The 27,240-nt window shown below is 42.0% G+C and overlaps 1 protein-coding gene across 1 annotated transcript in view; it reads right to left on the bottom strand.

Annotated features, from left to right (window-relative positions):
• The window catches only part of IKZF1 (IKAROS family zinc finger 1), a 423,181-nt gene that overhangs the window by 378,548 nt on the left and 17,393 nt on the right, over nt 1-27,240 (bottom strand). The window contains 1 exon segment of the mRNA XM_030209530.1: nt 19,114-19,173. Within this exon segment, the coding sequence (XP_030065390.1) occupies nt 19,114-19,159 (46 nt within the window). The 5' untranslated portion in view covers nt 19,160-19,173.

The following is a 27,240-nucleotide window of genomic DNA, read 5'->3' as shown; positions in this document are numbered from 1 at the left end:
TCAAAGTTCAAGTTTTAAAACTAGGTGGAAAAGGGTATAGAGACTAGTTGATAAAGTTTGTTTGTTTTTTAATTTTGCCTATCAATAACCTACAATTCCTCCTTTAAACCCCAATCTTTAAGTTCCCAAAGCACAGAGCAAAATAATGTTCACTTACTAGAGAAATGTCCTCTTCTCTCAGAACTTCTCAGAAAGAAAGTTCAGTGGGACCTTTCCTCTCTACATAGTTTTGAATCCAAGGGGACTGCTTCAAACAGACACTTTCAAGCTATCTCAGTAATCAGCTTGCCCTTAACCTTTGCAAATATTCTACTTTCTCACACCTTAATACCTAATTCAGGTCAGTAGAAGTGCTCAGAACTTTGGTATTCATGGGAGAAAATCCTGGAGAAGGACCGTGGTCGGCTGCCGAGGGAATGTCTGGGAATGGAGAAGAAAGCATTTATAAACAGATTGACAATCTGAAAGTGGACAAAGCTATGGGACCAGATGGGATACATCCCAGGATACTGAGGGATCTTACAGAAGTTCTGGTGGGACCTCTTAAGGATTTATTTAATAGATCTTTAGAGATGGGAGAGGTTCTGTGGGATTGGAGACAAGCTGATGTAGTCCCTCTAACTACAGGCCGGAAAGCCTCAAGTCAGAGGCAGGAAAAATAATGGAGTCGCCACTGAAGGAAAGTATAGTTAACTTTCTAGAAGCCAACAGGTTACAGGATCCGAGGCAACACAGAAAAATCCTGCCAAACAAGTCTGATTGACTGGATGAAAGACATGCGCTAGATGTAATCTACTTGGATTTCAGCATAGCCTTTGATACAATCCCTCACAGAAGACTCATGAATAAGCTGAGAGAACTGAACTTAGGACCCAAAGTGGTGAACTGGATTGGAAACTGGTAGACCAATAAGCGACAGAGGGTGGTGGTAAATGGAATCCACTCGGAGGAAAGGAAGGTGAGTAGTGGAGTGCCTCAGGGGTCGGTGCTGGGGCCGATTCTGCTTAATATATTTGTGAGAGTCCTTGATGAAGGGTTAGAAGGAAAAGTTAGCCTTTTTATGGATGACATGAAGATAGTAATAGAATGGATACCCTGGAGGGAATAGAAATCATGCAAAGGGATCTCCACATGTTGGAATAATGGTCAAGGGTCTGGCATTTAAAATTTAATAAAACTATTATTACTGGGGGAACAATAAATAAAAAAAACCTCTGTACTCCTTTACCTAATCATCTACTTCAGTACAATGTCACTAAATACATAATCAATAAATATATAGTGTAGAAATGTACTCAGTTCAAACTATTCAAACCATTACAACCAAACTGGTCATTGATTGAACTGGAGGAACCATCATTGCACACTTGCTGTTCCTTAAATCAATTGTATGTACATACTCACATCGCCTATCATGGCTGATGTTTAATAAGATATATATCTTGTAGTCTAAAGAACATACAAGACTTTACTATCTGCAATGTTAACAATCATAAAAAATATAGAGCTCAATGCTTATTTAATTTAATTCTTAGAAATATATAAAAGTCCATTAAGTAGAGCTACATTTTTCCTCCAGAACACCTTTGAGCAGTAATACCTCAGTGCTGACTTAAAACCATAACTTAACTCTCTTCGACATCCCCTATATATTTATTATGTATTTAGTGACTTTGTACTGAAGTAGGTGATTAGTTAAAATTTAATGACAAGAACTACAGCGTGATGCACTTGGGGTGCAGAAATACAAAAGAGATGCACCAGATAGGAGGGGAGAGATTGGAGATTGGTAAGCAGGAGAGGGACCTTCGGGTGATGGTGTCCGAAGATCTCAAGGTGACGAAACAATGCGACAAGGCAGTGGCCACAGCCAGAAGGATGCTATTTATTTATTTATTGCATTTGTATCCCACATTTTCCCACCTTTTTGCGGGTTCAGTGTGGCTTACAATATATTATGAATCATGGAAATACAATTTGTTACAACTCAGTTATGGATTACATTGTGATGAGTTATGTGAGACAAAGTCAAAGTATCGTTAAGGAATATAATAATGGAAAAGAGCACTGAAACATTGGAAGGAAATAACGGAAACAAAAAGGGGCAATATATAATAACAGGAGAACATTTGGTATACATTTTCTGTGAGTAAAGGTATGAGTGTGGTGAGATTACGGGGGATGAGAATTCAGAAGTGGCTGTATTGATGCATTACTGAACAGTGAGTGTGGGCTTTATGTGTTTTGGTTCTTTCCGTAAATTTTCTCAAAAAGATGGGTCTTCAATAGTTTGCGGAAGGTGGCTTGCTCATAGATCGTTTTCAGGTTGCGCGGCAGTGTATTCCAGAACTGCGTGCTCATGTAAGAAAAGGTTGACGCGTGCAGCGCCTTGTATTTCAAGCCCTTGCAATTAGCGAAGTGGAGGTTGAGGAAAGTTCGGGATGATCTTTTAGCGTTTCTGGGTGGTAAGTCTATTAAATCAGACATGTAGGCTGGGGCTTCACCGTGAATGATTTTGTGGACTAATGTGCATACTTTAAAAGTAATGCGTTCCTTGAGTGGGAGCCAGTGTAGCTTCTCTCGTAAGGGTTTTGCACTTTCATATTTTGGTTTTCCGAAGATGAGTCTGGCTGCTGTATTCTGGGCTGTTTGAAGTTTCCTCAGTATTTGCTCTTTGCAACCTGCGTATAGTGAGTTGCAGTAGTCCAGATGGCTGAGTACGAGGGATTGCACTAGGCTGCGAAAGACGGTTCTTGGGAAGAATGGTCTTATTCTTTTCAGTTTCCACATGCAGTAGAACATCTTTTTGGTTGTGTTGTTTGCATGAGTTTCGAGTGTTAGGTGGCGGTCGATAGTGACTCCAAGGATTTTTAACGTTTCTGAGATTGGAAGGTTTAGTTGTGGTGTGTTTATAGCAGTGAATTCATTCGTGTTGTACTGGGAAGTGAGTATCAGGCATTGAGTTTTTTCTGCATTTAGTTTCAAGCGAAATGCATCTGCCCAGGTGTTCATGATGTGTAGACTTTGGTTGATTTCATTGAAGATTTCTTTAATGTCTTGTTTGAAAGGGATGTATATTGTTACATCATCGGCGTATATATATGGGTTGAGGTTATGGTTTGATAGGAGTTTTGCCAAGGGGATCATCATTAGGTTGAAAATGGTTGGTGAGAGGGGTGATCCTTGTGGTACTCCACATTCAGGTGTCCATGCAGCAGATGTGGTTGAATTCGATGTGACTTGATATGACTGCTGGGTTAGGAACCCCTTGAACCAGTTTAGGACATTTCCTCCAATGCCAAAATATTCAAGTGTGTATAATAGGATTTTGTGGTCAACCATGTCGAAGGCACTTGACATATCAAATTGTAGGAGGAGTATATTGTTGCCAGTTGCAATCGTTTGTTTAAATTTAGTCATAAGGGTAATTAATACTGTTTCTGTGCTGTGATTCGACCGGAATGCTAAGCTGCATAGAGAGGGTTATAACCAGAAGAAAAGAAAGGAGATGTTGATACCTCTGTACAAGTCATTGGTGAGGCCCAACTTGGCATATTGTGTTCAGTTTTGGAGGCTGTATCTTGCAAAGGATGTAAAAAGACTTGAAGCAGTTCAGAGAAAAGCAATGAAAATGGTATGGGGTTTGTGTAGCAAGACGTACGAGGAACGACTTGCTGACCAGAACATGTAAACCCTGGAGGAAACAAGGGTGATGTGATATAGATGTTCAAATATTTGATAAGTATTAATCCACAAACAAACATTTTCAAGAGACAGGAAGGTGGTAGAACTAGAGGGCATGAATTGAGGATGAAAGTGAACCAACTCAGGAATAATATGAAGTATTTTTTCACTGAGAGGGTGGTAGATACCTGGAATGTCCTCCCGCAGGAGGTGGTAGAGATGAAAACGGTAACGGAATTCAAAAATGCATGGGAGAAACACAAAGGAATCCTGTTTGGAAGGAATGGATCAAAAGAAGCTTAGTGGAGGTTAGGTAGCAACACCGGTAATTGGGAAACAAAGCCACTACTGGGTAGACTTCTACAGTCTGTGCCCTGATCGTGGATGAGCTAAAGTGGAACTTTTCAGGGGTTTCAACAACTTCAGTAATTTTAGAACAAGGACAGTGCTGGGCAGACTTCTATGGTCTATGCCCTGAAAATGGCAAGGACAAATCAAGATCAGGTATACGTATGAAGTATACGTAAAGAGTTTATCTTGTTGTGCAGACTAGATGGACTATACAGGTGGCCTAGTGGTTAGAGCACCGGTCTTGCAATCCAGAGGTGACCAGTTCAAATCCCACTGCTGCTCCTTGTGATCTTGGGCAGTTCTTTGTTTAATTTGTACAGCGCTGCGTAACCCTAGTAGCGCTCTAGAAATGTTAAGTAGTAGTAAGTCACTTAACCCTCCATTGCCTCAAGTACAAACTTAGCTTGTGAGCCCTCCTGGGACAGATATATTTCCAGTGTACCTGAATGTAACTTGCCTTGAGCTACTACTGAAAAAGGTGTGAGCAAAATCCAAATAAATAAATAATAAATATGCTACTATGTAGCCAGTCAGGGCACAATGAATATCCATGAGATGTTTGCATGCACTGCCTCTATTGTATGTACATCTACCTCATGCATATTCATTGTGGGTATCCTGAAAATCTGACTGGCTAAGGGTGCCCCAAGGACTGGGTTCAGAACCCCTGGTCTATACTGTCAGTGCTGCACACGTGGTCACCAGCTTCTGCTTCTCCTACAGCCTGAGTTTTCAGATGACTTACAAGCTTATTTTCAAAAGAGAAGGGCGTCTATCTTTCGACACAAATCGCAAGATGGGCGTCCTTCTCACAGGGTCGCCCAAATTGGCATAATCGAAAGCCGATTTTGGGTGTCCTCAACTGCTTTCCGTCGCGGGGATGTCCAAAGTTCACGGGGGCGTGTCGGAGGCGTAGCGAAGGTGGGACTGGGGCGTGCCTAACACATGGGCATCCTCAACCAATAATGGAAAAAAGAAGGGCATCCCTGACAAACACTTGGACGACTTTACCTGGTCCTTTTTTTTTTCTTACGACCAAGCCACAAAAATATGCCCTAAATGACCAGATGACCACCAGAGGGAATCAGGGATGACCTCCCCTTACTCCCCCAGTGGTCACTAACCCCTCCCACCCTCAAAAAATTAAAAAAATATTTTTCCCAGTCTCTATGCCAGCCTCAAATATCATACCCAGCTCCATGACAGCATTATTCAGGTCCCTGGAGCAGTTTTAGTGGGTGCAGTGCACTTCAGGCAGGCAGACCCAGGCCCATTCCCCCCCCCCCCTTATCTGTTATACTTGTGGTGGTAAATGTGAGCCCTTCAAAACCCACCACAAACCCACTGTACCCACATCTAGGTGCCTGCCTTCACCCATAAGGGCTATGGTAGTGTTGTACAGTTGTGGGGAGTGGAGTTTGGGGGGCTCAGCACACAAGATAAGGGAGCTATGCACCTGGGAGCAATTTCTGAAGTCCCCTAGGGTGCCTGGTTGGTGTCTTGGCACATCAGGGGGACCAGTGCACTATGAATGCTGGCTCCTACCACGACCAAAGGGCTTCGATTTGGTCGTTTCTGAGATGGGCGTCCTCGGTTTCCATTATCGCCAAAAATCGGGGACGACCATCTCTAAGGTTGACCTAAATTTCGCGATTTGGGCATCCCCGACCTTATTATCGAAACGAAAGATGGATGCCCATCTTGTTTCAATAATATAGGTTTCCCCGCCCCTTCACCGGGACGTCCTACGAGGACGTCCTCAGGAAAACTTGGGCGCCCCTTTCGATTATGCCCCTCTTAGTCTCCCAGTACCTCTTATCCCAAGCATCTATGTTTGAGGACCAGGCTCAAAACTGAATACTTACATTCTTTGCACTATTCTCAAAGGGTTTCCTATTGGTTAGAGTAGGGGTTCTTAACCCAGTCCTTGGGACACTCTATAATGACTATGCATGAGATAAATGTACATACCATGGAGGTAGGGCATGAAAATATATCCTGAAAACCTGACTGGCTAGGTGTGTCCTGACGACTGGGTTGAGAACCCCTGGGTTAGAGTGAAAAGGAGAATGGGAAACCATGATAGTGAGTGACCAAGAGAAAGGATGTGTCAATGCATGAAATATGTGAGCAGAAGCAGTGCAGTTGCTTATCTTTAAACACATTCATGCTAGGGAAAGACAAATTCCTCCTAGTCATGTATTGCTTCATTTTACAGTTCCCCATTGAAAAGAAGACATGCTCATTAGCTCCTATCTTTCTTGTATGATTTCAAAACACCCACAACAGTATCACAGTTGAAAAATGAGGGCCAGATTTCGTTGGAAATGGCCTAAAGAAGTGGTTCTCAAACCTATCTTAGGGGACCACCACCCAGTTGATAACCTTAATGAATATGAATAAAGGAGGTTTGCACATAATGGAGTTGACAGGCATGCAAATCTGTCTCACGTTTGTTCATTAGGGATATCCTGATAACCTGACTGGCTGATAGTCACCCAAGTTTGTAGGTCAATAATTTTGTATTTTCATTTGTTGGGAACCGCTTTGGATCCAACACTGAAGATGGCACAATATAGATGTACAGTAGATTGACAGATAAGGAAAATTGTTATTTAGGCTGCTTACATTCTTATTAACAAATTCATACATATTGTATCAGAATTATGATTTTCTAAAATCTATATCAAATGATGAAAAATGTTTTTTTTTCTGTGATTACCTGTATTCTGATACTAGTATTTTTATTTATTTAAAAAATTACCTACTTAAACCTACTCTAAGGGTGAATACCTCCAACATCTAGCCCTTTTGGTAGTTTGTGAAGTACTCTGTGACCCGTCTTGTAAAAATTTGAGGACTCCCTGACCTACAGTAAAATGAAAACCATAGGAAATATAGTACTGCAGCAGACTCAAACAGGCTTTTTTTTTTTTTTTGGAATGCTGAACAGTTTAGCAAGGTGAGAAATTGAACTGTAGGGGTCACAATTATTTATTTAGATTTTGCTCCCACCTTTTTCAGTAGTAGCTCAAGGTGAGTTACATTTAGGTACACTGGATATTTCTCTGTCCCAGGAGGGCTCACAATCTAAGTTAGAGATGTGCATGACATTATAAAAAAAATCCAAACTCTCTCAGATGACCATGTTCCAGAAATGATCTGAACAGAGAGACTGTGAACTGTATAATATTCCACAGAATGGTTTTGAATTCCCTGCAAGACATGACCCTCCTTTTTCTGCTAGCCAAGAGAAAGCATTTGGTTGCACTTTCTCCAAATGGGTTGGTTTTGTGCATACCATGACAGTAGTGAACCCCACCCACAAGCCAGGGTATATGGAGTGTGATCTCAGTCTGTCAGACTGCTAATGCACCCCAAAGCACTTCCATTGTGCCAAAGAAAGCTTCCATCTGGAGTTCATATGTAATGATGTAGCATTTGTGATGAAGAGAAGGTAGTGTGTGTTGGGGGACATATAAGGAGGGTGGGATTCCTCTTTCCTTAAGGAGAACAGTATATAAGTAATCTAACTTATAAGTAATTCTGGATAGGATCTCAGAGCTGATGGTCTATTTGTCTATCTTCACAAGCTAACAGTCTTCATCTACTCGCCCTATTTTACATTCCTCATCACATATCTATCATGCCATATGGAAGTAATTCATATTCCAGTTTAAATTTTCATACACAAAAGGTAATCTAAGAAAATTGTGAGCACTGAAAAATATTACCAATAGTACCTAAGCTATTTAATAAATTACAGCCTTTTAAGGCTTTTCAATATATATACAGTAGACCAAGGCACAGATTTTAGCACTGAAATCAATGTCAAACTATGTGAATAGTTGTAAATATCTGTGCAATATGGTTTCTAAAGTCCTAGCAAAATGTGTGCCTTTTCCTCACAGTCATATTCAGCATGGTCTTTATACTCATAGGACATGCAGAAAAGTGTCCTGAATAACAGTGGTTCTCAAACCTGTCCTGAGGAACTACCAGCCAATCGGGTTTTTAGGATATTCCTAATGAATTTGTATGCCTACTACTACTTCCATCATAGACAAATCTCATGCATATTCATTAGGGACATCCTGAAAATGATCCCACAGGTTTGAGAACCACTGTCTTATAAAATATGATCTTATCCTAGTACATCACTGTCAATGTTCCAGAAGGTATATGGCAAGATGGGCTTAGAAGCAGTTACTCTGTTGGGAATTCAGTGTTACTTTTCATTGAATTGGATAATCAGACCGACAGTCACGTACAATAAATCAATTCTTAATATCACATCTTGATTATTGTAATGTTGTTTATACTGGTATCCCTCTCTATCAACAAACACATCTTCTGAATCTCCACAATGCTGCAGCAAGGTTGTTATACCACACTAAGAAATTTGATCTCACCACTCCTTTGTTTATTAGACTACATTGGCTTCCCATTCAGTATCAAATGTTTTTTTTTTAAAATCCTCTGCTTAACTCATGGAGCATACTACCTTGGCCAACCTCCATACCTTTCCATTTTGGTGATCCCTTATACCCTCAGCAGAACTTTACGGCCCTTAGATGCACATCGGCTAATTCTATCAGGCCCAAAGTCCGCACACTATGAAATTAAGACTCTCATTATTTGATTATCTGGCCCCAAAACTGTGGAATGATCTTTCCCCTATATTTGTACTGAGCAATCACTCCCAGCTTTTACTACCAATCTCTGAGACTCTGAAAATTCTAGGAGTCATACTTGATAGAAATCTAACACTGGTGGAACAAACAAACACTACCATCAAAAAGGCATTCTTCTCTCTTTGGAAACTAAAACATATAAAACCTTATTTTCCTAGAGAAGTATTTTGAAATTTAGTGCAATCGCTAGTTTTAAGTCATCTTGATTACTGCAATAGAATCTATGCAGGGTGCACAGAAATGCTTCTCAAAAAATTACAAACTGTCCAGAATACAGCTGCAAGACTGATCTATGGTAAATTGAAGTTCGACAGTTCCAGACCATTAAGTGAAAAACTGCACTGACTACCTGTCAAGGATCGTATAACATTTAAAATTTGCACCCTGGTGCATAAAATCCTCTACGACGAAGTTCCAGCTTATATGGATAATCTTATCAACTTACCACCCAGGAATTCTTACAAATCTTCTCGTTCATATTTAAATCTCCACTACCCCACATGTACCGGCCTCAAGTATAAAACCAGTTACGCATCTACCTTTCCCTATATCAGTGCTCGATTGTGGAATGGTTTACCAAAATCAGTAAAAGCTACTTACGATCAACCGACTTTCAGAATATCACTGAAGACCACCTTATTTAGAAAAGCTTACGCTAAAGTCCCGAATTGCATTAGTGACTCCTGAACTGTTACTGTTATACGGACGTATTGTACTCTTTTGCACCTTTCTCTTTTCTTCCCCTCTGTCATTCCTCACCAACTACTTCAACCTAAATGTATCTGATTGTTTGTTACTAGATTGATGTAAGCCTTTTTACACTGCTGTACACCTTTTTAAACTGATGTAAGCCACATTGAGCCTGCCCATGGGTGGGAAAATGTGGGATATAAATGCTCTAAATAAACTCAATTTTGTTTTTAGTGGCGACTGCTGATCCCAGTTGTGCTGACCAGTGAATGTATGATATTATGTAGTTTCCTGTATGAATGTTGGTCTCACCTAGACCCACTTGTCGGAATAGACGGTATAAAAAGTTCTTAATAAACAAATTTGGAACCAACACAAAATGTAAAACCAAATGTGACATTCTGCATGAAAACCTTAGGTACTAAATGCAAGTTCATCTCTCTGATAACTTGCATGTTTTGGTACAAGTGCTCATCAGAGATGAGACTGACTACAGGATTGCTCCAATTTGCTTAATTCCAGCTTTTGATATTCTCTTAGCTCAATTTTCATGAAAATGTCTGAGGAATAATTTAAAACCTGTGGTCTAAATATTTTAAATTATCCCTATATTCAGGTGCACTATACATATAGCTAGCACCGCTGAGCATATAAATGTAAGCTATGGTGCCCACTTTAGGAGCGTTATTTGAACTTGCATACAACAGCATTTAGATGTTTATATTACATAAATGTCTAAATCCTGATTTTGCAAATCCAGGATAAACATCTAAAACTCTAAAATGTGGATACGGGCATGTATCCGCCATTTCAGAAGGAGAATGCATGAATATGTCCAAAAAGATCAAAGTTGGGATTTACACCTGCTACCTGGTACATCTAGGTTTTAGAAGAGTATTTCTACTGAGCAGAATCCCCTTAATCCCTCATTTAATATGCCCCCAACCCCAAAGTGAAACTGGGAAGGGATACCAGGCTCAGTGACAGCTTCAGGACTAATGAACATTTATATCTTTAAAATGGCTGACATAAACGTTTATTTTTTTTTTTTGAAAGTTTCTTTATTGCATCATGAAGACATATACAAACATCTGCTGCCACTTGCAGCTCAATGTCATTCTGTACATTACAACAAAAAACAGTGCAGTTTATATACCCACAGACTTATATGCTTTGGTCCTCATGTCTTTTTTCTTATTAACCCCTTCCCTAACAAATAAAAACTCCCCCCCCTCTCTACCCCCTACCCCGCTTGCTCTCCCTCCTCCTCCCCTATCTGGCCATCCATTCCTTTGCCTCCCTTAACCCACCAATCCAGGGTCCGATGCCAAAAGCAGGTCCCGCGTTCTCCCCCATATATCTTTGTACTGACGATTGCTAAGCACCGTTGTAAACTTAAATGTCATATGCACCCATTGAGCCATTTCCTTCATATAAGCCTTCCACTGATCCAAGGATGGGGGCGATACATAAACGTTTATATTCTGACACACAGGACAGATTTATTCATTAGGCACAGTAGAGACCAACTGAAAACAAATCTGTGGCCAAAATTTGTTGCTTGGTTTTGATTGAAACCAAAACCAAACCTGCCGCCCCCCACTCCCCTTCCCCAATAGAAAAGGAGCCCCTTTCCGCAACCACACTTAGAGCCCCCCCAAACATAAGAAGCCTCCCTCCCACCTCCCAAAGAGAAGGAGCCCCCTTCCCTAACCCACCCCCAAGCTTACCGTATCACTGGTGGTGTAGTGGCTACCTGGGACAGGAATGATGCCCAGGCCGGGTCCTCAGAAAAAATGACTGCTGGGACCTCCAGCAGCAGTCTTGTCTCAGCAACCATTCTGAGATTGGATCTGGCATGGGCAGGAATGATCAGTCACTCCTGCCCATGCCAGTTTTAATCTCAAAAAGCCTGTTGCAACCTTCCAGGAGAGGTCTCACAAGACTGCCACTAGAGGTCCCGGCAGCCATTTTGACTGAGGACCCTGTGTGGGCAGAAGTGACTGGGGATTGTTCCTGCTCTGAGTAGCCACTACAGCACCACAAAACGGTAGGTCCAGGGGTGGGGGGCAATTCTTCTGTTCAGGGGGGAGAGGAAGGGAGTAGAGGCTGAACAGCACAGTTTTGGTTTCACCCAAAAATGCACCAGCATTTTTTGGCTGAAACCGAAACAAGGTTGAATACCAAATTTGGGCCAGTTTCAGCGCCAAAACTAAAACTGAAATTTGGTTGGCTTCTAAAGCACAGTGCCTAGGGCCCCCAGAACAATGTAGCCCTGCCTTCTCTGTTCTACATCTAGCACTGTACATATTGTGGGATGCATTCATATAATGCTGCTGAATTCTTTTTTTTTTTTTTTTAAAGCAATTAGATATTTGGGGGCAGGGGCATAGCCAGCCCTCCATTTTGGGGAGGCCCCCGGGTGAACTGTGGAGGGCAGTGCACGTACAAGGAGTCCTGGCATCGGTGGCTAGAGGCACACTGCCAACTTCCTATGTCCTGCAGCAGTACGGGGGGAAGGGGATGTGGCTTGAGGAGTGAATCTCTTTGGCTGGCTGGGCTTCAGCATCCCCACCAGTCATTTAACAGGAGCTGCAGCTTTGGAAGGGGGCTGACTCCAAAGTGAGGGGACCCTGGCCCCAAGGTCCCCATATGGCTACACCATTGTTTGGGGGGTAGTTCTGTGAGCACCTCCTTTTAGATGCCATGTGGTGAGAGAATATCTAGCAGAATGTCTAGGGACCCAAAGTTATACCAGCCATAGACCTGACATAACTGTAGGCACCTAAATGCATCAAGAGTATGTGTAACTTTCTGTAACTTGTGTGTGGAAGTGGGAGCCCCACCCATGCCCCACCCTCCTTGCATTTCCATACTATGCCAATTATGTGCACCCTTACAGAATTGTACTTGACTGCTTTGCTGCCACTCACGCACATAAGTATACACTTACCCAGTGCTTTTTTTGTAGAAAAAAAGGTGCCGGTACTCATTATGGGCGGGGTCACCACATATGGCTCCACCCCTATGTTAGCCACACCCACATTAACCACACCCCCTATACCAGCCATGGCGCATATAAACAGACATCATTGAAAATATTACAGTACTATAGGAGAAAAAAATAACGTGATTTGCTAAGTAGTAGTAGTAGTATACCCAGTGCAAAATAAGACAGCCAATGTAAATTCTCAAATTGGCCATATTACAAACACTAAAATGAAAATAAAATGATTTTTTTTCTACCTTTGTTGTCTGGTGACTGTTTTTCTTTCCATATTGGTCCCAGTCTGTGATTCTCCTTTCCTTTGTTTTCGCTTAACTCTTCTGTGCCATTTGTCATTTTTGTCTCCTTTTTCTTTGCTTTCTTCAATATTTTTCAGGCTCTCTCTCTGTCCAGATTTAATTCATTCTTACTATCCATTCTTTAATTTCCTTCATCTACCTGTGGCTTTTCATCTTTTCCTCACCCTTGTTCTCCCCATGGCCCCTTCCTCTTATTCTCCAGTCTTTCTCTATTCCCCTTTTCCATCCAGCAGCTCTGCTTTCTCTCCCCATCCTTCCAGTGTCTCCCCTATTTCTTTCTGCATTCTTCCATCCAGCGTCTTCCCTCTTTCTTTCTTTCTGCATTCTTCCATCCAGCGTCTTCCCTCTTTCTCTCCCTATCCTTCCGTTTTCCCTCTCTCTCCCCATCCTTCCATCTGTTTTTCCCTCTCTCTCTCTCCCCATCCTTCCATCTGTTTTCCCTCTCTTTCCTCATCCTTCCATCTGTTTTTTCCCTCTCTCCCCAATCCTTCCATCTGTGTTTTTCCCTCTCTCTCTCCCCATCCTTCCATCTGTTTTTCCCCTCTCCCCAATCCTTCCATCTGTTTTTCCCTCTTTCTCTCACTCCCCAATCCTTCCCTCTGTTGTTTTCCCTCTTTCTCTCTCTCCCCAGTCCTTCCCTTTGTTGTTTTCCCTCTTTCTCTCTCTCCCCAATCCTTCCATCTGTTTTTCTCCTCTCTCCCCAATCCTTCCATCTGTTTTTCCCTCTCTCTCCCCATCCTTCCATCTGTTTTTCCCTCTGTTTTTCTCCTCTCTCCCCAATCCTTCCATCTGTTTTTCCCTCTCTCTCCCCATCCTTCCATCGGTTTTCCCTCTCTCTCCCCAATCCTTCCCTCTGTTGTTTTCCCTCTCTCTCTTTCTCTCTCTCCCCCAATCCTTCCCTCTGTTTTCCCTCTCTCTTTCTCTCTCTCCCCAATCCTTCCCTCTGTTGTTTTCCCTCTCTCTCTCTCTCTCCCCCCAATCCTTCCCTCTTTCTCCCCAATGCTTCCCTCTGTTGTTTTCCCTCTTTCTCCCCATCCTTCCATCTGTTTTCCCCTCTCTCCCCAATCCTTCCCTCTGTTTTTCCCCAATCCTTCCATCTGTTTTTCCCTCTCTCTCCCCATCCTTCCATCTGTTTTCCCTCTCTCCCCAATCCTTCCCTCTGTTGTTTTCCCTCTCTCTCTTTCTCTCTCTCCCCCAATCCTTCCCTCTGTTGTTTTCCCTCTCTCTTTCTCTCTCCCCAATCCTTCCCTCTGTTGTTTTCCCTCTCTCTCTCTCTCCCCAATCCTTCCCTCTTTCTCCCCAATGCTTCCCTCTGTTGTTTTCCCTCTTTCTCTCTCTCCCCAATCCTTCCATCTGTTTTTCTCCTCTCTCCCCAATCCTTCCATCTGTTTTTCCCTCTCTCTCCCCATCCTTCCATCTGTTTTTCCCTCTGTTTTTCTCCTCTCTCCGCAATCCTTCCATCTGTTTTTCCCTCTCTCTCCCCATCCTTCCATCTGTTTTTCCCTCTCTCTCCCCATCCTTCCATCTGTTTTCCCTCTCTCTCCCCAATCCTTCCCTCTGTTGTTTTCCCTCTCTCTCTTTCTCTCTCTCCCCCAATCCTTCCCTCTGTTGTTTTCCCTCTCTCTTTCTCTCTCTCCCCAATCCTTCCCTCTGTTGTTTTCCCTCTCTCTCTCTCTCTCTCCCCAATCCTTCCCTCTTTCTCCCCAATGCTTCCCTCTGTTGTTTTCCCTCTTTCTCTTTCTCCCCAATGCTTCCCTCTGTTGTTTTCCCTCTTTCTCTCTCTCCCCATCCTTCCATCTGTTTTTCCCTCTCTCTCCCCATCCTTCCATCTGTTTTCCCCCTCTCTCCCCAATCCTTCCCTCTGTTGGTTTCCCTCTTTCTCTCTCTCCCCAATCCTTCCCTGTTGGTTTCCCTCCCCCTGCCAAGTTTCCCGCGAACGGCGCGAAGTCGCGACGCACGCGGCACCAGCCCCCATTTCCGGCCGCTGCTGCTTCTCCTGTTGAGCAGCAGCGGCCGCTACACAAAGAAAAAGAAGATTTAAAAAAAAAAACTTCAAACCTGGCTGAAACGCAGCACCCTGGCACTGTAGACAGCCATTAGGCATTGGCTGTTGCCCCGCAGCCGCTCCTCCTCTTGCCTCTACGTCACTGCCCCTGGAGGAAGACCCCGGAGGAGCGCAGTGACGTAAGGCAAGAGGAGGAGCGGCTGCGGGGCAACAGCCAATGCCTAATGGCTGTCTACAGTGCCAGGGTGCTGCGTTTCAGCCAGGTTTGAAGTTTTTTTTTAATCTTTTTCTTTGTGTAGCGGCCGCTGCTGCTCAACAGGAGAAGCAGCAGCAGCGGCCGGAAATGGGGGCTGGCACTGCGTCCGTCACGGGGCGGGGGGAGCAAAAAAAAAAAGGTGCCGGTACGCCGTACCGTTGCGTACCGGCACAAAAAAAGCACTGCACTTACCCAACAAAAGTGCATATATTCCATATATTTATGTGTATAACTGGCATTTAAATGTGGGTACCAGCTATAGACCTGCTCCCTAGGGAGCATCATGTAAGTTTGTTCTCAACTGTAGTTTTTACATGTTTTTAATTATAGTAATCCGCTCTTAACTTTAAGGCTGAGCGAAATATAAATACCTTAATTTAAATTAAACTATAACTAGATGCTTCTAAGTGGGTGCCCTGGGACCATGTGGTAGGAATTCTCATGTATAATGGAATCAGAGCATTACCTGGTATTAGCTAGCATAAGTGCAGGCACCTAAATATGCCAGGGACACATGTACGTAAGAACATAAGAATAGTCACACTGGGTCAGACCAATGGTCCATTTATTCCAGTATCCTGCTTCCAACAGTGGCCAATCCAGGTCACAAGTACCTGAAAGAAACCCTAATATTGCCTACATTCTATGCTACCAATCCTAGGACAAGCAGTGGCTTCCCAGACTATGGACTTTTCCTCCAGGAACTTGTCCAAACCTTTTTTTAACCTAGATATGCTAACTGCTGTTACCACATCCTCCAGCAATGAATGCCAGAAATTAACTATTCACTGAGTGAAATAATATCTCCTCCTATTTGTTTTAAAAGTATTTTCATGTAGTTTCATTGAGTGTTTGTTCCCTAGTCCTTGTACTTTTTGAAATAGTAAAAAAAATCGATTCACTTCTACACGTTCTACACCGCTCAGGATTTTGTAGACCTCAATCATATCCCCCCTCAACCATCTCATTTCCAAACTGAAGAGCCCTAACTTCTTTAGCCTTTCCTTATATGGGAGGAGTTCCTTCCCCTTTATCATTTTGGTCATTCTTCTTTGAACCTTTTCTAATTCCGTTATATCTGTTTTGAAATACAGCGACCAGAATTGGACGCAATACTCAAGGTGAGATCACACCATGGAACGACAGAGAGGCATTATGATATTCTTGGTCTTATTTACCATCCCTTTCCTAATAATTCCTAGCATCCTGTTTGCTTTTTTGACTGCTGCTGCACATGGGGCAGATTTCAGTGTATTGTCTACAATGTCACCTACAGAAATCTTTGCTTTGAGAGCCCTGCTTATGCTTTACCCATGCGTATACCTCCTCTTCTCCCCCCCCCCCCTTCCCCGCAAATACATACTATGGAATTTAAGCAGGATAGCACCTATGTAGAATATTGGTATGTACATGCATGATGCATATGTATACAGTGGTGGAAATAAGTATTTGATCCCTTGCTGATTTTGTAAGTTTGCCCACTGACAAAGACATGAGCAGCCCATAATTGAAGGGTAGGTTATTGGTAACAGTGAGAGATAGCACATCACAAATTAAATCCGGAAAATCACATTGTGGAAAGTATATGAATTTATTTGCATTCTGCAGAGGGAAATAAGTATTTAATCCCTCTGGCAAACAAGACCTAATACTTGGTGGCAAAACCCTTGTTGGCAAGCACAGCGGTCAGACATCTTCTGCAGTTGATGATGAGGTTTGCACACATGTCAGGAGGAATTTTGGTCCACTCCTCTTTGCAGATCATCTCTAAATCATTAAGAGTTCTGGGCTGTCGCTTGGCAACTCGCAGCTTCAGCTCCCTCCATAAGTTTTCAATGGGATTAAGGTCTGGTGACTGGCTAGGCCACTCCATGACCCTAATGTGCTTCTTCCTGAGCCACTCCTTTGTTGCCTTGGCTGTATGTTTTGGGTCATTGTCGTGCTGGAAGACCCAGCCACGACCCATTTTTAAGGCCCTGGCGGAGGGAAGGAGGTTGTCACTCAGAATTGTACGGTACATGGCCCCATCCATTCTCCCATTGATGCGGTGAAGTAGTCCTGTGCCCTTAGCAGAGAAACACCCCCAAAACATAACATTTCCACCTCCATGCTTGACAGTGGGGACGGTGTTCTTTGGGTCATAGGCAGCATTTCTCTTCCTCCAAACACGGCGAGTTGAGTTCATGCCAAAGAGCTCAATTTTTGTCTCATCTGACCACAGCACCTTCTCCCAATCACTCTCGGCATCATCCAGGTGTTCACTGGCAAACTTCAGACGGGCCGTCACATGTGCCTTCCGGAGCAGGGGGACCTTGCGGGCACTGCAGGATTGCAATCCGTTATGTCGTAATGTGTTACCAATGGTTTTCGTGGTGACAGTGGTCCCAGCTGCCTTGAGATCATTGACAAGTTCCCCCCTTGTAGTTGTAGGCTGATTTCTAACCTTCCTCATGATCAAGGATACCCCACGAGGTGAGATTTTGCGTGGAGCCCCAGATCTTTGTCGATTGACAGTCATTTTGTACTTCTTCCATTTTCTTACTATGGCACCAACAGTTGTCTCCTTCTCGCCCAGCGTCTTACTGATGGTTTTGTAGCCCATTCCAGCCTTGTGCAGGTGTATGATCTTGTCCCTGACATCCTTAGACAGCTCCTTGCTCTTGGCCATTTTGTAGAGGTTAGAGTCTGACTGATTCACTGAGTCTGTGGACAGGTGTCTTTCATACAGGTGACCATTGCCGACAGCTGTCTGTCATGCAGGTAACGAGTTGATTTGGAGCATCTACCTGGTCTGTAGGGGCCAGATCTCTTACTGGTTGGTGGGGGATCAAATACTTATTTCCCTCTGCAGAATGCAAATAAATTCATATACTTTCCACAATGTGATCTTCCGGATTTAATTTGTGATGTGCTATCTCTCACTGTTACCAATAACCTACCCTTCAATTATGGGCTGCTCATGTCTTTGTCAGTGGGCAAACTTACAAAATCAGCAAGGGATCAAATACTTATTTCCACCACTGTATGTGAGGGTCTGGTTTATACAATCACCTTTTGACACAGGGCCAAATGCCGCTTTTTGAATACGAACTATTCCCAGCAGTATCACTCCACATTATGTTCTGATGCTCTCCACACAGGCCAGTCATTTCTACCAAGCAAAACCACATCTGATATGTTACAAAACAGTCATCCGTGTGCTATGGTGTCAACTTGCATGACTAGGATGATCACCTCTCTCTAAGCTGTTCTGCTAATGTTCTCAGAGAGAGGGAACAGCATGATGAGCAGTGGATGCATTTTGATCAGTACTGAAATGAATAAGAAAGAAGGGATGGAAGTCTAAAACTGCTTTCCTGTTTTGAAGTTAATGCAAGCTAGGAACCAGGGTTAAAGTGTGATAATCATCATCACTTGACTTAAAACTGGCATGGATCCATCAGCTTTGTGCACTGCAAGGGAGATAGATAGGCTCTGGACATGATTTCAAGAGTTCTTTGGTATGCTGGTACTAGGCAAGCTTCTCTGGCTTCACTTTGGTCTTCTGCCCCATGCAGACAGTTGCTTTGGTCTTCATTCTGAGTTCCTCATGGGTCACAAACAGGCCAGGTTTTCAGGATATCCCTAATGAATATCCAAGAAAGATTTGCATGCCTACAACTTCCACTGTATGCAAATTTCTCTCATGCATATTCAGTAGGGATATCCTGACTCTTCGACAGTCCTCGAGGATTGGGAGTGAAGATCAAGGTGAAAGATCAGGAGGTCTCAGCCCATTCCTCGGGGCACATTCTTCCAGTCAGGTTTTCAGGATATCCACAATGAATATGCATGAGATAGATTTACATGTTGTGTCTCCTTTTTATACAGATCTCATACATATTCATCATGGATATCCTGAAACCCTGAGCAGCTGGATGTGCACCTAGGACTTGGTTGAGAACCAGTGATCTAGATGCTAACCATGTCGGGAACAACCAGGTCATCTCTTTCATTTCCTCTCCATCTCCCTGTTTCCAGCAGACAGAATAATTAAAATGAGCACTATTTTAAAAGCTGAAATCAGGCATAAAGCTTCTGAAGTGCTCTTCACGTGTTCTTCATGAGAGCATGAGCAATAACCTCACCTGAAACTTGAGACATGTCTTGTGCATCATCTGTTTCTATTTCCATTTTTCTTTGGTGATCTGAGAGAAAAAAAAACAGGAATTGCAAGTTAAAGGCAAGCAAATTAAAAAAAAAAAGGAGAAGAGAGAATAAAGACATTTACTATTTAATCATAAGGCTATATTGCAGGAATAATGTATTTTCCTCTTTATTTTTTCCTTGCTTGGGTATCAGATTGGCACAAACCTTGAGCCTTAAAAAAAATCTGAATTACAAAGATTTATATAATAAAAAAAAATTTCATTACAAGGACAGGAGGACCAAATTTGTTATTTATTGTTAATTTCCTACTGCATAATAACCCAAAATGCAAACTGACTGCAACAAAATTAAGCAGAAAATTAAATGGCCCTGGGTCATTGTAGGCACAGAATTCATTCTCTTGGCTGATCCATAGTTATGTTCTTTCTAATTTACTGAGCATGCATCGATGAACCTTGAGTCAGCTTGGTGACACACGTACAATCAGCAATCAAAAAACGAAGCAATTTGCTGAAGAATGTCTCATTTACCCAAGCAGGGCTGCATATCTGAGCAGCCACCACCACTACCTCGATCCATAATGAAATACACCTCCAGTAGTGGCAGATAGGCAACACAGCAGCTTTAGGCGTTAGGCCTCGCTCTTCCAGGAGCCCCTGTCTCACCCTTCACGCTCTTTTTTTGCTCAGAGAGAAGTGAAGCTCCCTAAAATAGCAAAAACAAGCTCAGGAGAGAAGGGGAACCCAGACCTTCCTGTTTTGCTGACAGATGGCTCCACAGATTTGGAACCAGGAATGGGAAGCTGTCGACTTTCTGTTGCAACACTTAAGTGTTCAAAAGAGCACGCGGCAAGTGACAACAGACACAGGGAGGGCCAGTAAGGTAGAAAGAAAACCAAAGTTTTTCTCTCACAGCAACCCGAGGAATCAAGGAAAAGTTCTTTAGTCAGTAATACTGTGTACACTGGGGCTTTTTAAAGGTGCAGTCTTGCCGTCTCCTCCGCTCCACCCTCCAAAGAAAAAATAAAGATTTTCATTCTCTAAGAATTTGTCTTGTACAATGTAGTGACTGGGTGGAAAAGGAACATCATCTGTCCACACCAGTCAGTGAGTTTCTTACAGCACCCCCACAAACTGGAAGTGCATGTAAACCAGGGGTGCCTGCACACCCATGGGGTGCGGGAAAAGGTCAAATGGGGTGCAGACAAGAGTACTGAGGCAATGTTTTGAAACTTTCTATACAGAGTGAAGGTAGTTATTAGGGCAGTTATTGGTAGTACAACTGTGTACTACTGTCACTCCATTTATTTATTTATTTCCACACTTGATATACCACGTGATCCATGAGGTATTTACGTGGTTTTACAATGTTTGTTACAGGTACTTTGCACTGTCCCTAATGGCTTCACAATCTAACTTATATATTGTACCTGGGGCAATGGAGGGCTAAGTGACTTGCCCAGGATCACACAGAGTTGCAGAGAGAACTGAACCCAGTTCCCCAGGATCTCAAAGCACTGCTGACCGTCAGGCAGCAGCGGGAACTGAAGCCACTTCCACAGGTCTGCAATCCACTGCACTAAGCATTAGGCCACTCCTCCACTCTTTAGCAGCAACATGTTAGCAATTAGCACTGTTAGTGGCCATCAATTAATGACATCTGTAGTTGTCGGTATCACTACTGGACACGTGGTTTTGGAAAGGGGTGTTGGAAAAGGGGTGCGAGGGTTTCATTGATCAGTTAAAGGGGTGTGGGAACCAAAAAAGGTTAACTTCTGGTCTAAACTAATTCAGTGTGACACAGAAGATGGCAATGAATACATTATAAAACCCTTTTTCCAGTCTGATAATTAGCTCCATCAAAAGAAAAAGATGGCAAAGGAAGTATAAGGTTAGTGATCAGTTGTAAAAACATTAATCTTATCATTGCCTGTTATTCTTGCCTTTTCATGGAATATGTTCATAGCTTCTCCCTCGGCCCACAATACATTTATATGGTGACTATATTTGCAGCACAAATTAGTGCACATTGCCAATTTGCATGTGCAAATTAAATGATTAATGAGCCAATCAGTGCCAATAATTGGCTGCTAACAATTATTGCCATTATTTGGCCTTAATTGGGATTTATGGGCATGGCTGGGGGAGTTTTGGGAGGCATTCCCAGAATTTATGCAAATTGTTACAGAATAGAACCAATCGGTGCCTAACTTAGGTGCTAGCATTTACACCTGCTTTCAGCAAGCATAATTCCCAGCACCTTAAGTTAGACGCCGTTTATGCACTTTGCCGTTATTCTATAAAGGGACTGAATTTTAAAAAACAAGGAGACTTACCAAAACAGTGATTCCCATAGTATGGACAAAGCAGCAAAACGAAAAGAACAGCATGAATATCGGTTTATATTAAATCCAGTGATGACATCACAGAGTATTCGAATTTATAGGTTCCTAACAAGAAATCACTATTACAAAATGTGCTAAAGGTATTAATCTATCCCATGTTCACCTCGTAATCCATATTATACTAAAACACAATCATCCTCGCTAAATACAATTGAAAAATGTGCAAAATCTGAGCACAGCCATTATAATTCTCTTGCACATGAAATTGTATATCCATATATATCTACTTTTGAAATATGGACATCTCTTTGTACAAATGTGCTACTATGAAACTTCATAAACAGTCCTCTAGTCTTTGCACTTTCTGATAGAGTATAACATTGATTTGCATTTACCCTTTCCACTCCATTCAGGATTCTATAGACCTCAATCCTATTTCCCCTCAGCCAAGCCCCTTTGTTTACTGCATCTCCATATCATTGTAATAATGTCAACAGCCAAAATGGCTCCATGAGGGCTGTCATAAATGGCTGCCCCACTTAAAAGGAAGCTGGCTGCAGAGCTGTTCTCCTCCAAGCACAGCAATTAAAACCAAGGGGAAAACATAAGGCAACATGGGTCATCTATGCAGAGGGCAACTGTCAAATTCATTCACCTGAGTACACAGCCTCTTACTTGGATAAGCTGGCTGACAATTGCCCACTCAAGACTTTTACCTGGTTACAAAAGGCCTTCCTAGGTCAATAGCGGCGTATATTGCAGTTTCAAATATATGTGCAATCAGGCCATGATTTAGAAATAATGAACTGCTTTTGGCATCAAATTCTAATGGGTCCACAGGTAAGTTGCCTCTACTGTCTCCCTGCAGACCAACTGTTGGTATCTGCTTAAGCTGCGGGCTACGGGAATAACCACTTCCTGAAAGCAGAGACAATATGTTGTCACTGGCCCTCTGATGCTTGGCCCCCTCCTCTGCATGCTGACCCACACAAGAGGCAGGACTTCCACAGAGTTGTGACTGTGTGTTCCCTCTATAGCCCTGCACTCAGCTTTCTAGAGATGGTTATTGACTAACCAATTATCCTGCCACTGTTGGCCTAAGCACACACCATCGTCAGCAACAGCAGCAGGCCTGGAAGTGAGGGAAGTATTTGGGAAGAAGGGCTGGGACTGGGGCCTGCTCCCATTCCAATTATTGTTGGAAGGATGGAGTGAAATTCCTTCCCATCCACATAAACATCTACCAGTTTTAAGGGGAGGGGCCTTCCCATCCTGGTGCCTAATCTAATCTCAATATTTATTTTTTTGTTTTATTTATAAGGATTTACAAATACAATTCCAAGATATAAACTCTTCTCACAGAAAAATATAGCACCCATATTTCACAATAATTAGGAAAATAAAGTCAAACCAATTCTTGTTCTATGGCATTGAAGTCCACAAGTATTGGAGGGCAAGTATACAATTCAAAGAAATTATATTAAATAGAAAAAGAAAAGAAGAATTCTCCAATAGCAACTACTTCTATGGAATAGAAGTTGACATAAGAGGAACCGATTTAGGTGGTGAAATAGGCAATTTTGAATTTAAAAAAAGTCTTAAGGGGGTCTTTTACTAAAGAGTATTTCCAGTTAGCTGCAGCAGGGCCCATAGGAATAAAATGGGACATGCTGCAGATAACTTGAGCTAACCTTTAGTAAAAGATCCCCTAAGTGTTCAAGATCACAAAATATATATTTGAGGGAAATTCAACCAGAATAAAGCTCCCAGTTGTTGAACGTGTGGTCTTAGGGCTCCTTTTACTAAGCTGCAGTAGTGATTCCCAGTGAAACAAATGCAACGAAGCCCATTCAATTCCTAAGGGCTTCGTCTCATTTGCTGCGCAGCTTAGTAAAAGGCACCCTTACTTCCAAAAATTGTTGACATCTTTTTTTATCAACCATTTATTCCCAACAAAAGTCCATAGTGGCTTACATAAAAATACAAAAGAATCTCATCACATTATAGACTGTGCATGGCTCACAATACAATTAATAACTAGTAGTGGCACAGATATATTTTTGAAACCAAAATAGGTTTTTAAACCTTTCCAAATGGAAAAGTAACACTCATTCCATTTCAGAGATGTAAACAAATTATTCCAAAGCTACACAGCTTGAAAAAATAAGATGATTCCAATTCCTTCTTATTTTGGATGTCCTTGAAAGAGGGAAAATTAAGTATTTGAAGATTAAGTAAGCGACTACCCAGTGCAACCTGAGAGGTGAGGTCAAGTAATCTAGTACAGCACCAAGTAATATCTTGTAAATAACACAAAATGAGCACAACTGGAGCACAAACTGGGAGCTAGTGAAGCTCTTTCACAAGAACATAATGGTCCATCTAGCCCAGTATTCTTTTTCCAACAGTGTCCAATCCAAGCCAAAAGTACCTGGCAGAAACCCAATTAGTAGCAACATTCCATGCTACCAATCCCAGGGCAAGCAATGGCTTCCCCATGTCTGTCTCAGTAGCAGACTATGGACTTTTAATCCAGGAACTTCTCCAAACCATTTTTAAACCCAGATACACTAATGGATATTACCACATCCTCTGGCAACATTTGTTTCAGAGCTTAACTAGAGTGAAAAAATATTTCCTCCAATTTATTATAAAAGTATTTTCATGTAACTTCATTGAGTGTCCCCTACTCTTTGTACTTTTTGAAAGAGTAAAAATTTGATTCACTTTCACTTGTTCTACACCTCTCAGGATTTGGCGACTTCAGTCAAATCTCCCCTCAACTATCTCTTTTCTAAATTGAAGAACCCTAACCTCTTTAGCCTTGCCTTGAGAGGAGTTCCATCCCCTTTATCATTTTGGTCACTCTTTGAAACTTTTCTAATTCCGTTACAGCTTTTTTGAGATTTGGCAACTAGAATTGAATGCAATACATAAGGTGAGGTCGCACCATGGAGCAATACAGAGGCTTCATAGTATTCTTGGTCTTATTTGCCACCCCTTTTCTAATAATTCCTAGCATTCTGTTTGCTTTTTTGGCCACCGCCACACACTGGGCAGAAAATTTCAGCATATTGTTTACAATGACATCGAGATCTTTTTCTTGGATGCTGACTCCTGAGGTGGACCCTAGCATTAAGTAACTATGATTCAGATTATTCTTCCCAACGTGCATCATTTGCATTTGTCCACATTAAATTTCATCTGCTGTTTGGATGCCCAGTCTTCCAATTTCCTAAGGTCTCTCTGCAATTTTTCATAGTCCGTTTGTGTTTTAACAACTTTGAATAGTTTTGTGTCACCTGCAAATTTAATCACCTCACTTGTTGTTCCAATTTCCAGATCATTAATAAATATGTTAAATAGCTCCGGTCTCTGTACAGATCCCTGAGGCACTCCACTATTCACCCTCCTCCATTGAGAGAAATTACCATTTTTTATTAGGATTTTTTTACAGCTTTTTTGAAGGAACTCACTCGCATAACATGTACAATGTAAGCCATAACCAAGCTGTACAACTGTATTTCCACTATTCATATCTTATTGTAAGCCACACTGAACCCGCAAAGAGGTGGGAAAATGTGGGATACAAATGCAATAAATAAATAAATAAATAAATAAGGCAGTGTACCCTATTGGACAGAAAACAAAATCAACAGAGGTGTTGAATGATCAAACTTATATCGCCTAAAGCTTAGGCGAGCAGCTGTATTTTGAAGTAACTAGATTCTTCTCTGTAATTTAACAGGTGACCAAATTTAAATCTGATCCTACACGCAGTATTTTACCTCCAAGTGGCCACATGCACAACCAGGAAGCCTTGTATGTGCCTACCTTCTACTAGCTCATTTCTAAGGGGAGACAACCCAGGTATTTTCTCTCCAAAAAAATCAGCCACAATGTACATACAAGCCACTAATTTGCCCCCCTTAAGTATCTAAAAGATGAAGATGAGTTTTTATTAGCTATGCACTGCTCAAAGTTTCCCCCTGATTTGATATAGGTCACCCACATCTGGGCGCAGATCCTAAATGCACGAGTAAACTAATTAGTCAGTTAGGAACTAAACAATGAATTATTGGTGTTAATTTGAGTTAACTGGCATTTAATTGGCAGTAATAAGGAGTTGCATGTGCATTTGCCCTATTCTCTAATGTGCATGGCCATAGGAGAGGCATGGGCAGGTCAGGGGCCTTCCCAGAAATTAGTCACATTATAGAATCCTTGGATTTACACACCTAACTGCCACCAGTTCGGCACAAGGATTTATACCAGGTTTCAGCAGGCGTAAAGCATGGGAATCTGCACTAAGGGTCAGATTCTATACATGGTGCCTAAAAATCCACATTTCTGCCTAAGTGTATTCTATAAGTGGTGCCTAGATATAGGTGCGGTATATAGAATATGCTTAGTTGATATCCGAGCGCCTAAAACTACACACATCCATTTACACCAATGAAAATGTGGCATAATTTCCTGCACTTATAGAATATGGCCCAGTGTGCGTAAATTTGGGAATGCCTACGGAACACTCATTTCTCCGCCCATAGCCGTGCCACTTTTGAACTGCATGTATTAGAATTTAAGCACAGTTCATTTATAGAATACGTTTAGCAAGTTGTGCATGTAAATTCTAATTATTGCCAATTAGTGCTTGTTATGAGCTGTTAAAAATGCTGATTGGCATTGTTATAGCATATGCCTGGATTTTGGTGTGGATCTTTGGCGCAATATACAGAATCTGACAGTAAAAGGTTAATTCTATATATGATGCTGAAAAAAGTGGCACTGAAAAGAAGTGCTATTCTATAAGCTGCACTTAAAATTAGGTGTGGTTACGCCTGGAAATCGCACCTAAAACATAGTGCAAATATGCACACCTAAATAAGGTGCATATCCCCCCTTATTCTATAATATGTGTAAATGCTAGGAACACCCCATTCTGCCCATGACCCTCCTATTTGTGTGCCCTCTTTCTTTACTCATACAGGTAATCAATAGAAATCAAACAAAAGAAAACATGGAAAAGAAAATAAGATGATACCTTTTTTATTGGACATAGCTTAATACATTTCTTGATTAGCTTTCGAAGGTTGCCCTTCTTCGTCAGTTCGATCTGATTACCTTTAAAAGTGGACTAACATGGCTACCACACCTCTTTACTCACACATAAATTCCAATTACATCTAATTATTACCAATAATTACTTAACAAGCCAGTTATTAGTGCTAATTAGTTTATTTAATGAAATTGTGTGTGCAAATTGGGCGTGCACTCAAATTTGCACATACAATTTTTGGCGACTTTTATAGAATTAGGGGGTAAGCACTATTCTATAAAGGTTGCTTAGAGCTGCTGAATTTTGGGCATCATCTACAGGATCTGGCCCTTTGTGTCATGTCATTTCCTGTGCAGTTTACAGGACTGTTTATTTCATTTGGTGAGGGGGGTGGTATTTTTTTTAATATGAGAATAATGTCATTATGAGTGCACGCAATTTAGAAAAGAGTAGACACTTTTCCAAAAGAGCGGACAGGACACTCTTTTGAAAGAGAGCACACTTTTCACACCCAGTGCACATTGGGGGTCTTTTATAAAATGGCAGTAAGCCCAATGTGGGCTTACCGCTTGCTAATCTGGAACTACTGCCGAGCTACTGCAGCAGCCCAGTGGTAGTTCCCAACCCTAGCATGCATCACTTCCGGCCGCAACAAAAATATTTTGATTTTTGTAGCACCGGTGTTTACCTGGCGGTAATTGG

The sequence above is a fragment of the Microcaecilia unicolor genome, chromosome 1 (assembly GCF_901765095.1).
Source record: "Microcaecilia unicolor chromosome 1, aMicUni1.1, whole genome shotgun sequence".
NCBI lineage: Eukaryota > Metazoa > Chordata > Amphibia > Gymnophiona > Siphonopidae > Microcaecilia > Microcaecilia unicolor.
This window is presented reverse-complemented; position numbering and strand designations above follow the sequence as displayed.